At 37.8% G+C, this 19354-nt stretch overlaps 2 protein-coding genes across 3 annotated transcripts in view; one reads left to right on the top strand and one right to left on the bottom strand.

Moving 5' to 3' along the window:
* Positions 1-6388: 6388 nt before the first annotated feature.
* Positions 6389-10564, bottom strand: Vps2 (vacuolar protein sorting 2). Of its 2 annotated transcripts, none has more exons than XM_071596369.1 (5): positions 10442-10564; positions 10173-10356; positions 9713-9888; positions 9140-9274; positions 6389-7281 (listed from the first exon to the last, which is right to left on the bottom strand). In XM_071596369.1, exons 2-5 carry the CDS (start codon positions 10344-10346, stop codon positions 7065-7067), a joined length of 702 nt encoding a protein of 233 aa, XP_071452470.1. In that variant the 5' UTR covers positions 10347-10356; positions 10442-10564; the 3' UTR covers positions 6389-7064. The 2 variants fall into 2 exon arrangements, with proteins under 2 accessions (XP_071452470.1, XP_071452471.1); XM_071596370.1 differs by having other exon boundaries at positions 10474-10557.
* A 103-nt stretch (positions 10565-10667) lies between these two features.
* The window catches only part of LOC139697738 (FAST kinase domain-containing protein 1, mitochondrial), a 14779-nt gene continuing 6092 nt past the window's right edge, over positions 10668-19354 (top strand). The window contains exons 1-3 of the mRNA XM_071596563.1: positions 10668-13227; positions 15768-15918; positions 18614-18737. Coding sequence (XP_071452664.1) covers positions 10955-13227; positions 15768-15918; positions 18614-18737 — 2548 coding nt within the window. The 5' untranslated portion in view covers positions 10668-10954. The remainder of the gene's footprint in view (positions 13228-15767; positions 15919-18613; positions 18738-19354) is intronic.

The raw sequence follows: 19354 nt of genomic DNA, 5'->3' as shown, positions 1-19354 counted from the left end.
TTCCAAGAGAAAAAACATTAAAATCTTAACATTAGATCCTGGCTTATCAGACCAGTGGTCCAGCCTTAGAACTTCCAAATCTAAGTTGCTGACCAGATTCTACCGAATACTTGGGTTAGAACAATGCCCATATCGTTCAAACATTTCATTAGAGAGGACCGTATTGATATGCCATGGGATATTCCCTAAGAATACCACTTTCTTCACCACTGTGCAGAAATTAACCTGTTATGTACAAAAATAGCTCTTTAATCAACGTAATCCAGCAGAGAAAATGATTCTCTGATGATCTTGAAAAACTGAAATTCAATGTTTTTGCACTTCACAAGAAAGATATGATCTTAGTATCTAACTAGTCTTTATCTGAATACCATTCAACTAGGAGGACCTATATAAATGCAATTTAAGAGACTGAATTAAGCAAATATAGAGTACATCAGTAAGGCAGGTTATCAGCATAAGGCTGCACGAAAGATTACAAAAACAGAAGCAGACAGAGGGAGAATTATATTTAAATATCCTTTCTCTGCTGATGACTTCAATGGGTACAGTTAAAACTCAGTAATTTTGTTGATAACCCAGAGTTTTCTTACGTTACTGTCCAAGAAGTTAGGATGAAAGTGTATTTGAACAATAATAACTTTACTTGGGAGATTGTCATAAGACATTTAGTTAGTGACCTATATTATAAATTTTGTGAAAATATGAACTGTCTGGATAGTAAAGATATCTTTTACTCCATTCCAATCTGATATTCCCCTTTTAAATGAAAATCAATCGGTAATCTACTGGTTAAGGTGGGTTTTGGATGGATACAACAACCAATTAAATATTTTGCTAATCCTAGTAAAACACAAATCAAAATCCTAATCTAAGAGTCCCTTTTCATCTCTGTGTACTTCCTTCATCCTGTCCAACATCACTATCCTCTTCCTGCTCTTTACTTGTTTGCTTAGCATTGTCCCCTCTATTACATTTTTCAACATTCCACTGCTGATAAATATGATTTTTATCCATTTCTCTTGCCTCTGTATGATTTCTACCAATAATCCCCTCTCCTCTCCCACAATACCTAGCACTTCCTCCTTTGTTTCCCTTTTGGTCCATTTCACCTTCTCTACACCCATATTTCAAAAGCCTCCAGTCTACGTCTATCCTCCTGCTTCAATAACCACGTTTCTGCGCCGTACATAGCTACGCTCCATATCAAAGTTTTTACCAGTCTTTTCTTAACATCCTTACTCAACGTCCCTGTCATCAACTCCCTCTTCCTTGTGAAAGTCTCTTTGCCTAGCGCAATTCTTCTCCTTACGTCCCTACTACTCTGACCACGTTGGTCCAAAACACTACCGAGATACGTAAACTGTTCTACCTGCTCTAGTTTTTGCCCTCCTATTTTAATGTTTAGCTTAGGCTTTTTCTTTCTAGAAAATCGCATAACCTTTGTTTTATTAATATTGATTCTCATCCCATACCTGTTGCACTGAATTTCTAATTCACTCAGCAATGCTTGCAACCCCTTGGCTGACTGACAAACTAAAGCTTGGTCATCTCAGCAAAACTAACTGAATTAACGAATTCCAGTGATAATGGGCGAGCCTGCCTTACACCTCTTCCTAACACTGCCCATCTGGACTCTCCATTCCCCACTTGCACCTAAGCTGTTAGAGACATGTTAAGGTTGCGGATTAGCCTCCTGTCCCTCCAATTTATTCCTCTTTTCTGCATGATACTCATTACACTCTCCCAATTCACCCTATCAAACACCCTATCGAAATCTATGATACAAGCAAATACGTCCTGATTTTATTCTTTATTCCTCTATTCTGTAGTGATCTCATTACTGCAATGGCATCGGATGTGCCTCTCCCCTTCCTAGACCCAAACTGATCATCCCCTAAGTAATCATTTGCCCTACTCTGTATCCTTAGTTGATTATCCTGAGAACAACTTTAGCTGAGTGGGTGATATTAACTTATTGTTCAGTAGTCCTGACATGATGTAGCCTTTACCTTTTTTGGAACCGGGTGTCTAACACTGATCTCACAGTCTTCCAGACAGATTACTTTCTCACAGATGCTAAAAATCAGTCCATATTGATTCTTCCTCCCAAATTTTGCTAAACCTTCTAGTAATTCTGCAGGAATGTTGTCTACCCCCACAACCTCATTTGATTTCATCTCCCTTAATGCTGTTTCTATCTTATCATCAAGTATGTTTGGACCTAAGCTACGAGGGTCATCCGGAAAGTAGTACCCGTTCGTGCCGCATGAAGTGCTGACGACGCGAGTAGCCGCTGGACGAGGTCAGATAGCTTCAGTGGCTTGTCTGCCTTCTCTGAGCCAAGTTGCGTGACGCTAGCATTGCCTGTGTTGTTTCTGTGATTGTTTACAATGTTTAAAAAAATTGAGAACGCCGCCAGTTGTGAAGTGAGGGCAGTGATTAAATTCCTCAATGCAAGAAACGTTCGCCCATGTGATATTCATCGCCAATTAAAGGAGGTGTATGGAGACAATGTAATGGACGAGTCGTCTGTTCGGCGGTGGTGTCGCAACTTCAACATGGGGAGGGGGAACACACACGACGATGAGCGTTCGGGGAGACCGTCTGTCATTACAGACCAACTGGTGAGCTCAGTTGACGAATTCGTGAGGAACGATCGGCGCGTCACAATTGATGACATCTGTGAGCATTTTCCCAATGTTTCTCGAACAATTGTTCATGAAATTGTTAAACACCATCTGCATTATGCAAAAATTTGTGCAAGATGGGTCCCTCGCGTATCTCAATGAGCTGGCGGCGAAGGACTATGCAGCAGGAATACAGAAACTTGTCACACGTTATGACAAATGCCTTAATTTGCTTGGAGATTATGTTGAGAAGTAGTTTAAAGTATCCTCTTTCAAATAAAATTTTTTATGTTTGTTAATATTTACTTTTGTGTCTTTATTTCACGAACGGGTACTACTTTCCGGATGACCCTCGTATCTTCATCTATGTCATATTCTCTTTCTATCTCTAACCTTGCTGGCCTAAGTTCTTTGCCGCACAGTTCTATGTATTCCCTCTTGAATCTTTTCTGTGTCAGCTATTATCTTACCCAACTTTTCTCTAACTGTTAACACAGATCTTCCCTTCTTACTTCCTGATAGTGTTTTAACTGTCTTTTATAGTGCACCAAGTTCACCCTATAGTTCTTTTGAGGCTTTCGATTTTCCTTTTTTGACATATCTCCATTTTTCCTGGATATTACTAAGCTCTTTTCCCTCATCCATGATTTTCTGTATAGCCTGCTGATACTCCTTCCTATTCAACATTTCTGATGTAATTTCTAAGGTATTTTTTGGGTGGCCCACTTATTACTATTACGCATTTTTGTTTCAGAGCCGTGTATCCACCAAGCTTCAACTGTTGCTCGCCCCAAATGATTTATTTCAATCAATAATCTGCTTCTTCCTTGGTTCACTGTCTCAAAAGAGAATAGAAGTTAATGTTGGGCAAAACTTGAGGAGTAAAATGTTTTTTGCCTCATATTGGAATATGAGGTCATTTACGCATGAGAATGTAAAATAAGTACATAGGTGTTGTATTGGGCTTTTTTCTCTGAGGAGGGGCATGGGAAATGGTATAAATCAAGGAAGGTGAGCGTAGTCTTGAGAATTTTAGTGGATGAAGTTTTCAGTACTTTAAAAGGTGTTTAAAGAAAATCATGGTTGGTAAATGGATCTTGAGAGATTGATTTGAAATCGATCCTGTTCGGAAAAAAGGGTGAGTCATGTCACCAGGACTGTTCATTCTGTTTATGGATAACGATGCATGGGGTGGATGTGAGACAAGAGCAAGATCTGAATGTGCCTGCCTACCAACAAATCAGTACTCGTGGCTGAGAGCCCAAAGATTTAAATGGATAGCTTAAGTATGAAATTGAGAAAAAACTATCTCAATGAGTATAGTTGCAGCTGATGGGTACACTGAGTTAAGGTATGGTAAAAACTTTAATATGGAGTTTAGTTCTTAACGGTGTGAGACTTTTAGATGTGTGTGGTGGAAATGGAGAAAAAATGTAGGAAGAGATATGCTGATGCGTTAAAAAGGGTGGGCAAAGAGAAGAAGTTATAGAGGAAATCGCAAAAAAGGCAGCGAAGCTGGATTGAGCAAATATTGAACGGTAGGGAGATGTTGAAGGCTGTGGTGGAAGAATATTGGTTGTCCAGTAGAGAGGATGGAAGACAGGCTTTCTGGACAGCATGTGGAAGTAACAAAGAAAGAAATTTTCACAATACACGAAAGATAAAAGTCATTGGGGATACCCATAACCAACCTTTGAATAGGTAAAATACCTTAAATGTCAACACCAACATTCATTTTTTGATTAATTCCAAATGCTACTTGCTACATTCTCATGACTTTCAATATTTTCCATCTTGGGTCTCAGCTAAGATAATCAAAGCCATCACCTTGTTCAATGACCCTTCCATTTACGATCATCAATTCTCTTGCAAATATTTTTTTACTAATGCGATTCTCCTTCTAATGTCCTCACTACCATGCCCCTTTCTCTATTAAAATACTGCTCGTTTGTTTTCCCTCCTGCCCTAATGTTTTAACTTTCTACTAAACTTCTGCTTCTTTGGAATTTCATTGCTATTGTTTTCCTTTGGTGAATTCTCACCTCGCATGTGATAGAAGGAGGTGAACTGAATGAGGTGAATAAGGCATTGCATCATAATCACATTGACTTACTACTGATTCTCATAGTTCGACTTGGGTTTGTAGCAAAATTTCATGATAAAAAACAAGTATAAAAGAAGTGTGCTTTCCTGATTGAATTGTTGAGAGTTAAATCGCCAAACATGAAAAGAGTAAATTGCTTGAGAGGGAGGCATGAATTTTGGTTGAAGAGAATTTCTTGATAAAAATTGTTTCAGGAACATAAAAGAGCATTTTAAGGAAATAAGCCCCTAATGTATATTTCCAAAGAAGCCAATAAAGCAAAGAAAATAAATTTGTTCCATCCCCTAGCTTGACGGCATGCATCCAGATTGCCACTCAAGATATTTTATTGAAGGATGTACAATATTTTGGATAGAGGGAAAACTGAAGATCAATTTAGTTTTGAAAGGATGGTAGGAATAAAAGAGGTGATATTAATGTAATTATATTCAAGGATCTTATAACTGTAAGTATTAAAGTTGGGGCGAGGATAGTGATTCAAGCATTTCATTCCTTGGACCAGGTGGCAGTTAATGGAGAAAAGGAACAGAGGGAAATATCAGGAAAGAGGAAATAATGCACCCTGCTACCTATTATCTTCAACAAGCACAAAACTATGAACTATTGATAAGATTAAAGAGGAGTTAAAAGAAGGTGTAGAGGCTCACTAGCTATGCTATTCTCATGTTGAGATGTGAAGGTGAACTTGGGAGGATGTTAAAGAACAGTGAAAGAAATATTCAGGCAATGCAAAATGATAGCAACCAAAAAGAAAAGATCTGGACTGAGTGAATAAGTTCTGACACCTTTGGAATAGGAGGGACCAACGTGGACGGATCTTACAATTGAATATTAAAGGCTTACAGAGCTTCTTACTAGCAGGAGTATTGGAATGGATGTGTAAAAAACTTCATTAAGACCACCTAGGACACATGCTTAATGGATACGAAACAGGAAAATATTGCCATGGGATTAAAGAAAATTGGTAGTGTTTGAAATATGTTTCAGGAGATTGGCTGAAATAATCTCAGTAGATAAAGATCTAAGATGATGAAGTTTTTAATAAATTAAAGAAAAAGAGGTCTGTGAAGTCGTGCTATGAAGAAGAACTGGAATTACAGGCCATTAGCCTCTTAAAAATAATTAGTATAAGAGAAAAACCATTCGAGGTCAACCAAGAAGGCATTAAATCAGTCAATAACTTTCAACAGTTATGGATTCTACTAGTAGATGAGAGGGAGAAAGGCATCCAATTCACCAAGTCATTGTAAACCAAGTGTATTTATGAAAAATAGGTTAAGGAAGTATGCAAGGATAGTGATACTATTTTATTCCCAAAAGACCATTGCGTATTGATGTAGGATTTGTTTGATAGAACAATAACAAGTGGCATGAAAAAATGTTTTAAGGGAGCAATGCAATGGGGTTCACAGCTTCAGTTGTGACTTGAATGAACCCATACCCTTGACGCTTCTTATGCTAGGCAGTAGCTTATTATAAATGTCTAACCCCAGGGTTTTAAGCACCTGGGAAGCTGATGGAGGATGCAAAGTTCTGGCAAGGTACGTCAGGGCTTCTCATAAAGTGATATAGCAACTTAGCACATATATCCATCCCATTGTTACCTGATAGCACCCACTATTATTAAGAATGTTTAAAATAAAATGAATACAAAGAGAATAGAGGCAAAATTTTATTTAATAGAATGAAATAAATTACCTACATCACCACATTCACAAAACATTAATAATTTTCCATCTTGATTAATTTTAATGTAAGCGTCATACTCTCAAATTTTTAACAATTATACATTATGTACACTTATCAAAAAGCTATTTAGTATAAATGAACTTGGTTCGCCAATAAAAAGGAGGCACTTCAAAACTGATAAAAGCAAATGCAAGCTACAAATTAATTTTAATCAATCGCAAGGAAAGAATTGATGCCAAATAAAGACCTGACAGTGCACAGTAAACATGTTGACATGATAATATTTTAATATAATATATGAGTAAACAGCACACCAGTAACATCACGCCATATCTGAATTTATGCTCCATTGTAATCATTTCCTGCCATATTTCAAAATATGCAGTAAAGATGAAATTGAAAAAAAATGCATTATTACAAAGTTTCACAATATTATGATTATAAAAGCTCATTTCACAGTGATGTGAAATTTATCCAGCCAGCCAGATGACAAGTGGCACACTTCCTCTAATGTCTACACAGGTTAGGTCCAACAATCCTTCCAAAAATATAAAGACAAAGTGCTCCACGGTCATGCAGAACATCTGTCATATTTGTGGGGGAATGCTTAGTGCCAGAATATATCGTCACCCTAGACAGAATCATTCTCTGCGAAGGTTATCTAATCGTGCCTGGAGGTCGGCATCAACATCTGATATTGGGCTGGTATCGACTCCACCTCCACCCGCAGCTGCCGCGGCTGCTTGCGGAGTCTTTGTTCTGGAGGCCGCCAGGGAATCAGAGGCTGTAGGCAATCCAGATAGCTGGTCGCTCAATTGGAGGCCTAATTCATCCAGCACTTGAGAGACAACTGCATCGCTGCAAAAGCAGATGGGAGGACTTGGTCACGTAGCGACAAAAATGCAACAAACCAAAACTTTTTTCTTCAAGAATATTCTCTCCATGGCATTCGAACTTTTGAGTAACCGACATATTTGTCGACCAAAATCCAATAATAAAATAATTTGAAAAAATATTAGAGGGAGTAATGACATGTTGATAATGAGTACTTAATACTTCTTAGGCCCCTTTGACAAAAGAAACAATACTAGTAGTTTAGTCCTATGTATTAGTATAGTATGCATAATAGCTTCAATTACTATTCTTACATAAGATTAACTTGAATTTATATAGATGACACACTGAAATACTAAGGGTAGAGTGAATCGGGTTCCTTAAATTATATTTTTTTAAATGTATTAATGAACATATTAGTGCATTTTGCCCTCTGGTAGCCTCTCAATGCAACAATGTTGGAGTGTAAAAATCATTTGCCTTGACAGGGATTTGAACCCAGATCCCTCAATGTCCACCAGTTAAGCTATCGAGGTGTCCTCTTAAACTCTGAAATTCTAGGGGCTTTTAAAGGAACAAGATGTTGTGACGAAATAACGTACATACAATGTCACCGGCATTCGTAGTCATGCGTGACGCGCCACAGCCCATGAGGTTAAAGCCAATTTTAAACACTTGGGCTGGTTTTACCTTTGACAAATTCCAAGACACTGCTGGAGATGCCGCAACAATAACTTTTAACGGAGTCATCCGCTAATATGCAATTTCAATGCAACAATTTCAGAGCGTAAAAATCATTCCCCTTGACGGACAACGAGGGATCCTGGTTTGAATCCTGGTCAAGTTGAATGATTTTTATAGGGGAGGAACAGAGGTCACTTGCACCAGAAGGGATAGATGGATCATCTGGTTGGGGCAGGATGTTATAGGAATTGAGGGATGGTAGAGAGAAACCCAGCATCAGCATTGGCCTCCTCCTAATAAGAGGCACCAAGGAGTCCACGTGTTAACGGCCATCTGATGGATGGCATACTCCAGTTAAACCACTCTCCACATAGCACCCCAAGTGGGGATCAGAATGACACTAAAAATCTGAGCACTATGGGGATTTGAGCCCGGGGGGGCCTCAGGGCGGGAAGGCAGTACATTAGCCACTGCAACATCCCAATCCAAGTCTCTTTTACTTCAGCTAGCTCAAAATGAGTTTAGGCCGGTGCAGATAAAGGTTTTGGTTCTTCAAGCTTATTCTTGTACTCATTATTTTAAGAAATACAATATCCAGTAAGGAGAAGCATGTTTTGATTGTAATAAACAAATAACTAGATGGGAGAAGGAAAATAAAAAAATGTTGCAGTATACTTTGCAGCTGGGGCTTAAATCATTTCAGTTAGGGTGAAATCAAAACCCAAACCATATTGATCAATAGTGAAATACTGGAATACTATAAAAGCTATGTAATATAAAGACTTTTATCAAGGCTCTTCAAAAGTGGTCTGTTCAGAAACAAGAAAAGAGAACTTGTCAATCAAATGAAGTCCACGTCTTGAATGTGCTTTTGACGTAGTTAAATGACCTGAGAAAATTCAGTTTTGGTCACACCATTAAGATTAGGAATCTCATCGTTGCAATCGAAAGAGCATTAAGACAATGTAGTATTTGCTGTAGACTTGCTACCCACAAAAAAACTGTTCATATATGTTTCATCCAATCTGGATCAAATTAGTCCATGCAAATAAAACCTATTCATTAAGTGAGCACTCACTCAACACTATTTTCTTCAGCCTACCACCTAAAACAGTTCAATATTTTCGTTCACTGTAATATCACATGATAACTAAGCCGGCAATTATCTATGAAAGTAAAAAATGAAAACTACACAAACCTTTCCTCTTCATCTCCCTCATCTTCCATGGCATCATCGATAGCATCATTCATCATCTCTTCCTTCATGTCCATGATCTCCGATTGCTTTTCAAACTCATGCAAAATCCTCTGTATTTGGGGTAGATTCAATTGCCTGTAAAATCGTTAAGAACTTGATAAGAAATACGTGGTTACCATGTATTATAAGTATATATAGTTAGAGAACCATTTTTGGGGATGAAAATATCCCTGTGAATTATTATGATAATGAATTATTTTGAATTGAAGACAAGAGTTGCCATATCAGGATGTTTGTAAACATGGTGTATTTTGAGGAAAATATAGAAACAACAACGCAATACGTATTGAGGAATGGGATGTTATTTTTATCACGAATAATGGACACCTGATCTGCAACCATGACATTTTCCTGATGACAACAAGAATACCAGACTCACTCATTATTATTATCACTGAAATCAAAAGGTGGCAAATAGAAAGAAAACCTGCATGGCAATGCCTCAAATTTACACTCTCCAAGCACATACTCCTGTTTGGTGGAAATGACTAGTTTCAAAAGTTGGGCACTCACTTGTTCATATTTTGCATAGCTTTTGTGACTCCTTTCATAGCCTGCGCCATAGCATTTTGTGATCTTAATGTTTGTATTTTGAGCGACACAGCCTGAATATTAGCTTTCATTAGCATGAATTTCTTGCAGTATCTTCGAGTTCGAACAAGATCTTTCGCCATGATTTTCACTGCTTCCTACAATAATGAGTCAATGCCATTCACATTAAAGCTACAAAGGACAAAAGCAAACACCATGCAAAAGTTATTAGCGTCTTATAGTAGATTATAATGCGATACTTCAAGGAATATCAATATTCTGCTGAAATGGTTTCTTAATTGAAATGGGATGACGAGAACCACAGTAAGAACAATCAAATTACTAGGACACCCTATTGAGTCTGTTTAGAAGTAACGTACAACGACAGTATTAATTACTTGAAAAACACGAAATGTAACGTATTTCTTAAATCGATACTAACCATTTGCCCTTCTTTGGCCATCTTTTTAATGTCATTGATTATCTTCTTTTCCTGTTGCTCCATTTGAGCCTTTTCACGATCCAGATCTCTCATGGCCTTATTTAGGGCCCTTTGATTTTTCCTTAACATCTCCTCTGGAGTCATCCTTCTGCCAAATAGCCATTCTAAAGGCATTTTAAATGAACTGTGGAAAGATGGCAAATTGAAATCGGGGGTGTGTTGTTAAACTTGAGTAACATTTATCTTAAAGGCGAACAGCGTTAAATTACCGACTAAAACAGCAATTATATCAGTCAATAACCTCGGCCAAATTATCTGAACACAAAGTCAGATGACAATCATGCAATACTGATGGCTCTGAGTAATTTCGGGCACAACTCAGAAACCACACCTCTTTTGTTTACTATTGCAGATAAATTACGAACGATAATAGCGGACCATAGAACGTGAAAAAGAATAATGCATTGCGCAAACGTTCCGATGACACCGGTCATCAAAAATTATATTGAAATATTTATCGAGTGTTGGTACTGATGTGAATAATTTGGGGAGTAATGGCTTTAAGAACCTCCAAGCTTTCATATTGATTGTGAACCATATCAAATACAACATTTCTTTCGTATTCGAGTACCTGACGGAGTAGTGTTTCTTATTTACCTTCGAAGACGTTCAACCGGCAGCGGGCTAATACTCCACTATATGATTGTTAATGAAAAAATTGATGATGTTCAGGGTTTAGTGCATTAGTTTAAAGGGGTATTTAACGGATTAAGTTATTAGACATGGTTTGCTGTGTTATTAAAAGTAATTATTTGAGGAACATTATTCTTACTAAATCTCTTTGGGAGATATGGCATGGCAAATGCTGCAGTAGGATGAATGTGAATTACCGTTACCTGAGGAGGTTGAAAGAGAGACTCCATCATAATAATTATTGTAACATTTCTTTGAAAGTAGTGGCACCTTTATTAGTTAAAAATGAACCAACAAACAAGTGTTTAATTTATCGCGCCATTAGTGGCAGTGGCAATGAAACTGATAGTGACAGTGAAGGAATGGAAGACTTCCTTGAGCGATCATTTATTCCAGAGGAAAAAGAATCTGTTCATGATATACTTAGTCCGAATACAGAGGATCCAGTCGTATTGCAACTGGTGTCGACCTCATCTGTCGAAGAGGTATTTGATGTCATTAGAGAAAATGAATTTCATATAAAAGCGATACACCTTGCTCATTCCGTTTTGGCGTTGTGGGATCTGCAGTTGAGCAGTATTCTTTTAAGTGAAAAAAATTGTGTTAGTGGCTCCGCAGCACTCATACCCGAGGCATTCGTAGCGGAGTTGTTGTCCTCCAACTATATGACAAAATTCCTTGAACTAATAAAAGACAACTATGTGCATATGAGCCCTGATGAACTGGCTTGTACCCTGTTATATTTGGGAAAGATGGGTTTCTCTGATGTCCTTGAAAGCAAGGACGAAAATGTTAATTTACTAATGTCCGTTGTTCGTGAAATGTTCCAGGCTTGTGAAACCAAGTTGAACACATTTTCTTTACCTGCCCTATCAAGGTTAATGGCTGGAACTCGGTTTTGGAGACATTCGAAGCCATCAGTTTTTGACAGATCTAACTGTTACGATACTATTGAAGATATAGTTCTGCAGCGCATAGACCATTGCTCTAGCACTGAGGATTTGAGGCTAATAACAATCTGCATGGCCCATCTCAGGCCTTCAATAGGCTTTGATTCTTTGAAAAAGTATAAGAAATATGTCGCAGACGTGATTTCCAAAAATTCTTTCAGCATAACAGATGCACGTGCTGTTTTGAGAGCTGCTGCATATTTAAATTTGCCTCATTGGTCTAATTTAAATGTAGACCTTATGCGTAAGCTGTTATTACTCTTCGAAGGTAAAATAAAGGAACTAAAGCCATCAGATATTGTAATGCTCAATCATTTATTGAAGAGCCAATTGGAGCCAGCCGTTTTGGTTCGGGAGGTTGAAAAGACAGCATCAGAGTTATTGCAGAAAAAAAAGGATTCAATACCTGTGATAGAATTAATGTCATGCCTTGTCCAATCTATGACACCTTCAAGTAAAAAGCGTTTCGAAGGTACTCTTTTAGAGTGGATACATAATTCATGTAGCCCTCAATTTCTACCTGTTATCTTTAGTGTATTAAGACATTTGAAGACTTCTAATGTTCACCTTTGTGATGCCTTTTGGAGTCATACATTGAATTATATAAGAGCAAAACCAGCAGTACATAATGGCTTTCGTCTGCTAAGGTTCTGTCACTGGTACATGCACTTCAATAACAATTTGGCTGGAACATACCACCACCACACTTTTGAATCGTGTATAACAGAGATACTACTTCACAATGTTGCCAAGTGGGAAAGTCCACCCTGGATAGCTCGTGGTTGTGCATTCATATTAGCATATTGCAGAAAAAGTAGTGACATAGAGGTTGTATTGGAAATGTCCAGGAAACTCATAGAGCTTGTTCCAGAATTTGGCCCTGAAGATTGTTTTATGGTGTCACATGGATTGAACATTGCAGTGGGGATGAACAGGAACTCTCTGAAAAAGAATAAGAATGTCATGTGGCTGTGGTCACAGTTAGCAAGAAAACTTGACTATTGGTCAGAAGAACAGTTGAAAAGACCCGGTCTCTCTTTGCGTGAATCGAATATGATAATGAAGGGATTTATTGAGCGGAGAACTTTTAATGAGAAGGGGTCTGTGATACAGGAACATGTGGCCAAATATTATGACAATGTCTTCAAAGGGCATCAAACTAGTGCTGCCAATTCATGTGATAGGTTGACAGGTTTATCATCAAGAACTGTCCGGGACAATTGTTCTGTCATGATGGGATGTGGTTGGTTGTTCTGTGAGTCTGTGGAGTGGATGTGTGAATACATTATTGAGCATGGATTGCTCTTATCTGGAGAAACAGTTGACCGAGTTGTGCAGGCTTTATTTCACCTCAATCATTGGCCACAGGATGGACCTCAGTTTTTTGAAACAGTCTCTCAAGTTTTGAATCGGTAAGCAGGTTTAATCATAAAAAAGAACAAAAATTGGTTTTTGTACTTTACATGGTATGACTACTTTTTTTTATTAAGAATTTGCATGGTATGTATAGGTTTTTGTATTTTACAAATAACTATAAATGAAATTACTGTACTAGAATATTAGGGCACAAAACACTTTTGCTTTCAGTGGTTCATTTTCAGGTAATGACAGCATATCATTTTCAGAATAATTTATCATGTTTTTAGCTGCCATACAATCAAGTTCTGATGTGCTTCCTGTTTTGAGTAGTGCAGCTATGCAAGTTTAAAACATGTTGAAGAATACACTTACTTAATACTAGCAGTGAAGAAAAGAATAAACAGTATATTGGTGCACTGTCTCTCTCCATGCTTTTGGCCTGGGTTCAAATACTGGTGTTGGAAAGTTTTTGTCGTATTCTAAGCCTTACTTGTGTGCCAGAATGGCCATTTAATATAGGATTCAGGTATTAAGTTTCATATTGTCTTTGGAAACACCAAATTTTCTTGGCTTCTGCTGGAGTATTCGCATGGGCTGGGTTGATCCTCCACCATGAAGTTATTGGCGGAGGAGAAGAATAGTTTGCATTTTAAGAAGGGTGGAAATGGAAAAAATGGTGAACTCCCATCTCCGTAAATGGACCATGAAAGTTTTAACCAGTTTACTGGTGTCTACCAAATACAATTCACTGTAAAAAAAGGTGTTTTTACGGAGATTTTGATTGGATTATACAAGCATTTGGAACATTTTGAAGTGCTTCATTTGCACATTAGGTTAATTGTTATTTCACAAGTGTAAGGCTTAGGAAACCATTTAAGCTAACTCCAAGTAAATAGATGCAATCTGAGTTAATGACACTGGTGCTGTAAGGCCTTTCGTATTACATTTTACGGATCCCTTCCTTTCAAAAGAAAGGGTCCTCTGTGGCATGTTTGAAAGAGTTGCTTGGGTTCATCTGGGTTACAGGAACTGGACATTTGGGGTTTGTATCCAATGTGTGGGACTTTAATGGCCTTCTGGACTACTAAGTTATTCTGGGGTTTGTTCAGTTATCCATTCTCCACCCCCACACGAGCCTGTCTCTCGGGAATACCAATCTTTTTGTTCTATTTTTTTGTACACTTTCACCACTACCTCATGTACCTCACTGTTTTGGATAAATCTATAATGGGTTCACTTATTCAGTCAAATAATATTCACTCCTGCTAGTTTCCAGCAAGTTGGAATCATTGTGCTAGAAGTTTCATGGTGTCACAGTATTCCTTGCATTCATGACAACTGGGAATAAACTATGAGTGACAGAAATGTAAATGCAACCTAGGATTTGGCTAGTGAACATGGTTGTTAGCTGGCAATTCTGCTGGTATTTTAGTTGATAAACCAGAATATACATAATTTTGAATGTCGGAAATTACATATAATAATAGCAGTAACCTCCAGCATATCAGTGTACTATTAGTATACAATAGTATCGGTGGAAAATTATTTTTTATTATTTCCCAGTGGAAAAAATTAAAAAGTGGCAAATTATGGGAATTATGTATTTGCAATTGTTTCAGGCTCAACTTAGTGGAAGTTCATGTTCATTAAATGAAGAACATAATTCATAATTCCAATGTATATTTTTGTTCCTGGTGATGACACCTAAGCATTGAAAGTAGTTGTATGAAAATAAAGAACAGTGGAACTATACATTGTGTTCTTCATTTAATGATGGCGATGTTTAAGCGCTGAAGCTAGTTGTACGAAAATAAAGAACAGTGGAAATATACATTTGGTTCTTCGTTTAATAATGGTAATTATATTTAAATGGAAAAAAATTGTCTCTCTGCCTCATGTTTCCTCGCAGAATTCTCAATTAGGAAGATCACAGGATTATACTTATTCATGCATGTGCTCTTCACACCATTCCCTTAAAGAGTGAGCGAAGTCAAAAAAAAGTCTCATTTTGCATTATTTCAGGAAACTGAACTCCTCCCAACTCATTTATTCCATGCTGTTCTATCTTTGCGTACTTCTTTTGCCTTTGTCACAATCATGCAGCCTTTCGTATGTGCTTTTCTGTTCCCGAGTATTATTCCTTTTCTTGAGATTGTTTTTGACCACATGTGCTAATGACTTGCTTTATCAACCAACTGCCTTCTCTTCATTCATTCACTCTTCTCATATACCTCACTCATCTATTCTTTCAGCCTGACTCTCAAACATTTTATATTTAAACTTTTTATTTATTTAATTAACTATTTAATTATTTGCTTTGTCCCATCTTATGAGAACTAAGTTTATATTTAGAAGAACGATTTATATGTAGAATTTCATTAATTGTATTTCTTTTGTTGAAAAATATGAATGTGTAGATGAAACTTATTGTGTCATCAAATTTTCTGTCATTATAATTATGCACTTCATCCTTATGTTTTGATGAATAGGTTGATTTTGCTGTTGATGTGATCTATAAGGGCTGTCAAGTCAGTCTGTCAAGAATATGAATCAAGCAATTTCATAAATACCCTTAATGCTTGCTTTGTTTCAGGGATAAAGAAAGGATACCAGGATTGAGCCTAATCCAGGTTGCCCTTGGTCTATGCTATTTCAACTCCTTGCCAAATTCTCTCATCCACTACATATTTGCTGTTGAGTTTCTGGAGAAAATTGATGATGAAATCAGATTTTGCTATGCCAAGGTAATCATCGTGAAAATTTTTCACCCTGTATTTATTAGGACTAATTTAAATGAATGTCAGATTTTGCTCATTTTGGAAATTGGGCAAGTGTAACTCTCTTGACTTGACTCTCCCAAGTACGAGAGTATACCTTAGTGATGCAACTAATTCAAACTGCATGCAAAAGGCCTTTGGGCAAGCTATTTCAAAGCATTAACATTGATCACCAATGTAACCGAGCATGATAGTTGAATAAAATCATGATTTTTCTGAAAAGGTTGTGATTTTTTCCATAAAGTCCCTTTTTTGTTGAAAGAATCCTTCTCTAAAATGATGGAAATTCTGGTAAGAGTATTCCATGATGATATAATTTTATAAAGTTTTCATAATTATACATTCATTGCTTGTTTTTTGAAAATAGATGATAAATACTATTTAAGCTCGTATAATTATATGGATTTATCAATAGTATACATTCATTACTTTGTGCACTCAAAAGAGCTGATAAATATAGTTGCTAACTTTTTGCAAAGAATCATTTCTTCAAATTTGGATGTAATAAAACATGTTACAGTAGTATTGTGACTTGGTAAACATGTTTCCAGAGTAAAAAACAACATTTTTATCTATTACTTTGGTTTTCCACTGAATTACTCTGTCTTGGCGCTGGCACATTTTTTATTGTTGACTTTGTTTTCATGCGGTTCATTCATTCAAGGTGTTTTGCCTATTGAATGTATGTTTGGGACGGTCCTTAACGACCATTATCTTTTATGTATTCCGTGAACTTCCTCTCCTGTGCCCTTACCAGTACCATGTAGTTTATATACATGTTTCAAAGAAGTTCTGTATGCATACAGTCAACTCCTAAACTTCATTATACGTCCATCAACTCTGTTCTCTCTGCTGTGTTTAGCACATTTAAATTCATGGAGTAAACAAATACATCTTGAACATATTTCATATTCCATTCTACTTATGTTGTCATTACTGCAAAAACGTCACTTTTTCCGATTTCGTTTTTCTTTCCCTGAATTGCCTCTTCACTAGTTTATAAGCCATCTTGCTATTTCCCTTTTTCATGCTGTCATTCATTTCCTCAAAGCGGCTTTCTTTGCCTTCTTGTGCCCTCGCATGACCTGGTTCCGCAACTGTTTGTAGAGGTCTTTTTCACTCTCATTTCTCTTCGTTTCATTCCATCGACCATCAGTGCTGTTATTTTCATTATTTCCATCTATTTCCCTTTCAATGGCCATGGTGAACTTTTCTCTTGCACTCTTTTCTTGCAGTATCTTTGTGTTTCATCTCGATTGTTGTATCTCTTTCTTCATCTTCTTGTATCGCAGTCTGCTGTCCATGATCATCAGGTTGTGATTGCTATTTATATCTGCGCCGTGGTAGCTCTTACACTTGCTCTTAATTCTTGTCTCCCTTCCCTTCCTGTGAAGTAGTGTAGTCAATTTGGTATTGTACTTTGTCTCCAGGCATCTTCCATGTGTATCTTCTTCTCGGATGTTGATCAAAGATGGTGTATGTTTTTCTCGTTGCAGAATTCTATCAGTTTCTCTCCTATGGTATTTCGTTTGCCCAATCCAAAGTATCACACGCTACTTAACAGCGACCATAGCGTTCCAATCTCCCATTACTATGAGGTTTTCGTACTCTTTTGCTGTTCCTAGAACCTCTTCCAGTTGTTCATATACTTCCTCTATTTCTTCATCTCAATAGCTGGATTTCAGCATATACACCCGTACTATCACTGTATCCGTAGGTTTTGTTTTGCCTCTAACTTGTACGATATTATTTTCCTTGCCCATTTCTTCGTGACTCTACTCCTACAATTTTCTGGTCGTCTTCTGAGTATATACCCCTGTAGCCTCAGAAGTCATTCGCCCCCGCCCCCTTTATGTTGCTCAATCCCAGGATGTCTATCCCCAGTCTATCCATCTCCATCTTTCCATTTTCTAATTTCCCACCCACCCCTTACCGTATTCTGCCTTTATCCACCTTGGCTGATTTGTAGTAGTCCCTACCTGGAGAACCAAATGGGGGACTAGTTAAATGCCAGAATATTTTACGGGGGAGGAAGGCCGTTTGAATGCAAGGTTGCATATTCTAGGGAGGATAATGTGGTGCTTTCCTGTTGCGATCCGCATCTCAGCACTGCAGCCGATACCATGCCCTTCACTCTTGCCTACAGCCATGGCAGGTAATGCCAGGCCGCATCTGTCTGCACTGGTCAGTGAAACTGCTGCCTTACACCATGGGTTCAGGGAGCTATATTTCTCGTTGCCTCATTCCGAAAAACAATTAACAATTTAATTGTAAACTGAAAAATTTTAGTCTGTCATGGGAATCAAACCAGCGACCTTCGGCTCCACAGGCAGACACGCTACCTCTGGTCTACCCCCGTCCTAATGTCATTATGGCAGTGCTAAAATTAATGGCCTCAGTATTAAAATACTGTGTCCATTACTTTTTCAACGTTTTTCCTGCAATGCTTATCATTTACAGGCCATTCTAATGCCCAAATAAATAGCATTTCCACTGCGTCACCTTTAATAAATGCATTATTGTAAAATATTTTCAAGGAGAGGAGGAATAAGTTGTTCTGGAAGCCAATATGGCTTGATTTGATGGAAGACTCATAGGTTGCTAGATATTATTATGCTTTTCTCTGTGTGAATTTGATGATTTATTTTGTTTTCTTCAACAGGCAACCTACCCTTTACGTGTGCGCCATAGTCTAATGGAGCTCAATCGTGCAGTTTGTTTGGGGTACCCTGAAGTAGATGTGCCTTGGTTTCATACAAACTACTGCAAGGGAATCATCAGTACGGGTAAGCCAGCACATGGGCAATGTTTGTAGTTTGGTATCATTGATTTATAACTTATTTTTGAAGCTCTTTTATTTAATGAACTGGGGATCGATATGGTGCGGGGGCTAACGTACTGGCTTCCCACCCTGAGGGCGCGGGTTCAAATCCCGGCGGTGTTGAATATTTTTCAAAGGTATCTCGATCCCTACTTGAGGTGCTTTGTGGAGGGCACTTAGAGTTAGTACGCCGTCCGTCAGATGGGACGTTAAACTGCGGACCCCTTGGAGCCTTTCGTAAACAGTAGGCTAATGCCGATGCCGGGTTTCTCTCCACCCTTCATCCTTTCCTGTCCATCCCCTATGGCGCAAATGACCTTAGCTGTCGGTCGCCTCCCCTCAAAACTACTACTACTATTTAATGAACTTCTTAAATCTCATTGCACCCTGCACAATCAAACCTCGAACGTCATAGAATACCAGGCAATGTGTACATAGTGCCAAATGGTGCTCTGTGATTGAAGAAATAGCAGATACTCTTGTTTACTTTTACTTACCTTAATAGCCTTCAACATGCTCGCTCCTTTTAGAATTACTTGAGGAACAGTGGCTCACCTTTTCATTGAGCGTGCTTGAATAAAT

Source organism: Hetaerina americana, unplaced genomic scaffold (genome assembly GCF_022747635.1).
Source record: "Hetaerina americana unplaced genomic scaffold, ioHetAmer1.1.p SCAF_8, whole genome shotgun sequence".
NCBI lineage: Eukaryota > Metazoa > Arthropoda > Insecta > Odonata > Calopterygidae > Hetaerina > Hetaerina americana.
This window is presented reverse-complemented; position numbering and strand designations above follow the sequence as displayed.

What these genes read in the sequence shown, in the direction of transcription:
- Vps2 (XM_071596369.1), bottom strand. Translation starts at nt 10,346, where the DNA reads ATGCCTTTAGAATGGCTATTTGGCAGAAGGATGACTCCAGAGGAGATG. An exon ending in GCTATGCAAAATATGAACAA is followed by an intron (nt 9,275 to 9,712) that starts GTGAGTGCCCAA and finishes ACGATTTTACAG; the next exon opens with GCAATTGAATCTACCCCAAA. An exon ending in GAGGGAGATGAAGAGGAAAG is followed by an intron (nt 7,282 to 9,139) that starts GTTTGTGTAGTT and finishes CTGCTTTTGCAG; the next exon opens with CGATGCAGTTGTCTCTCAAG.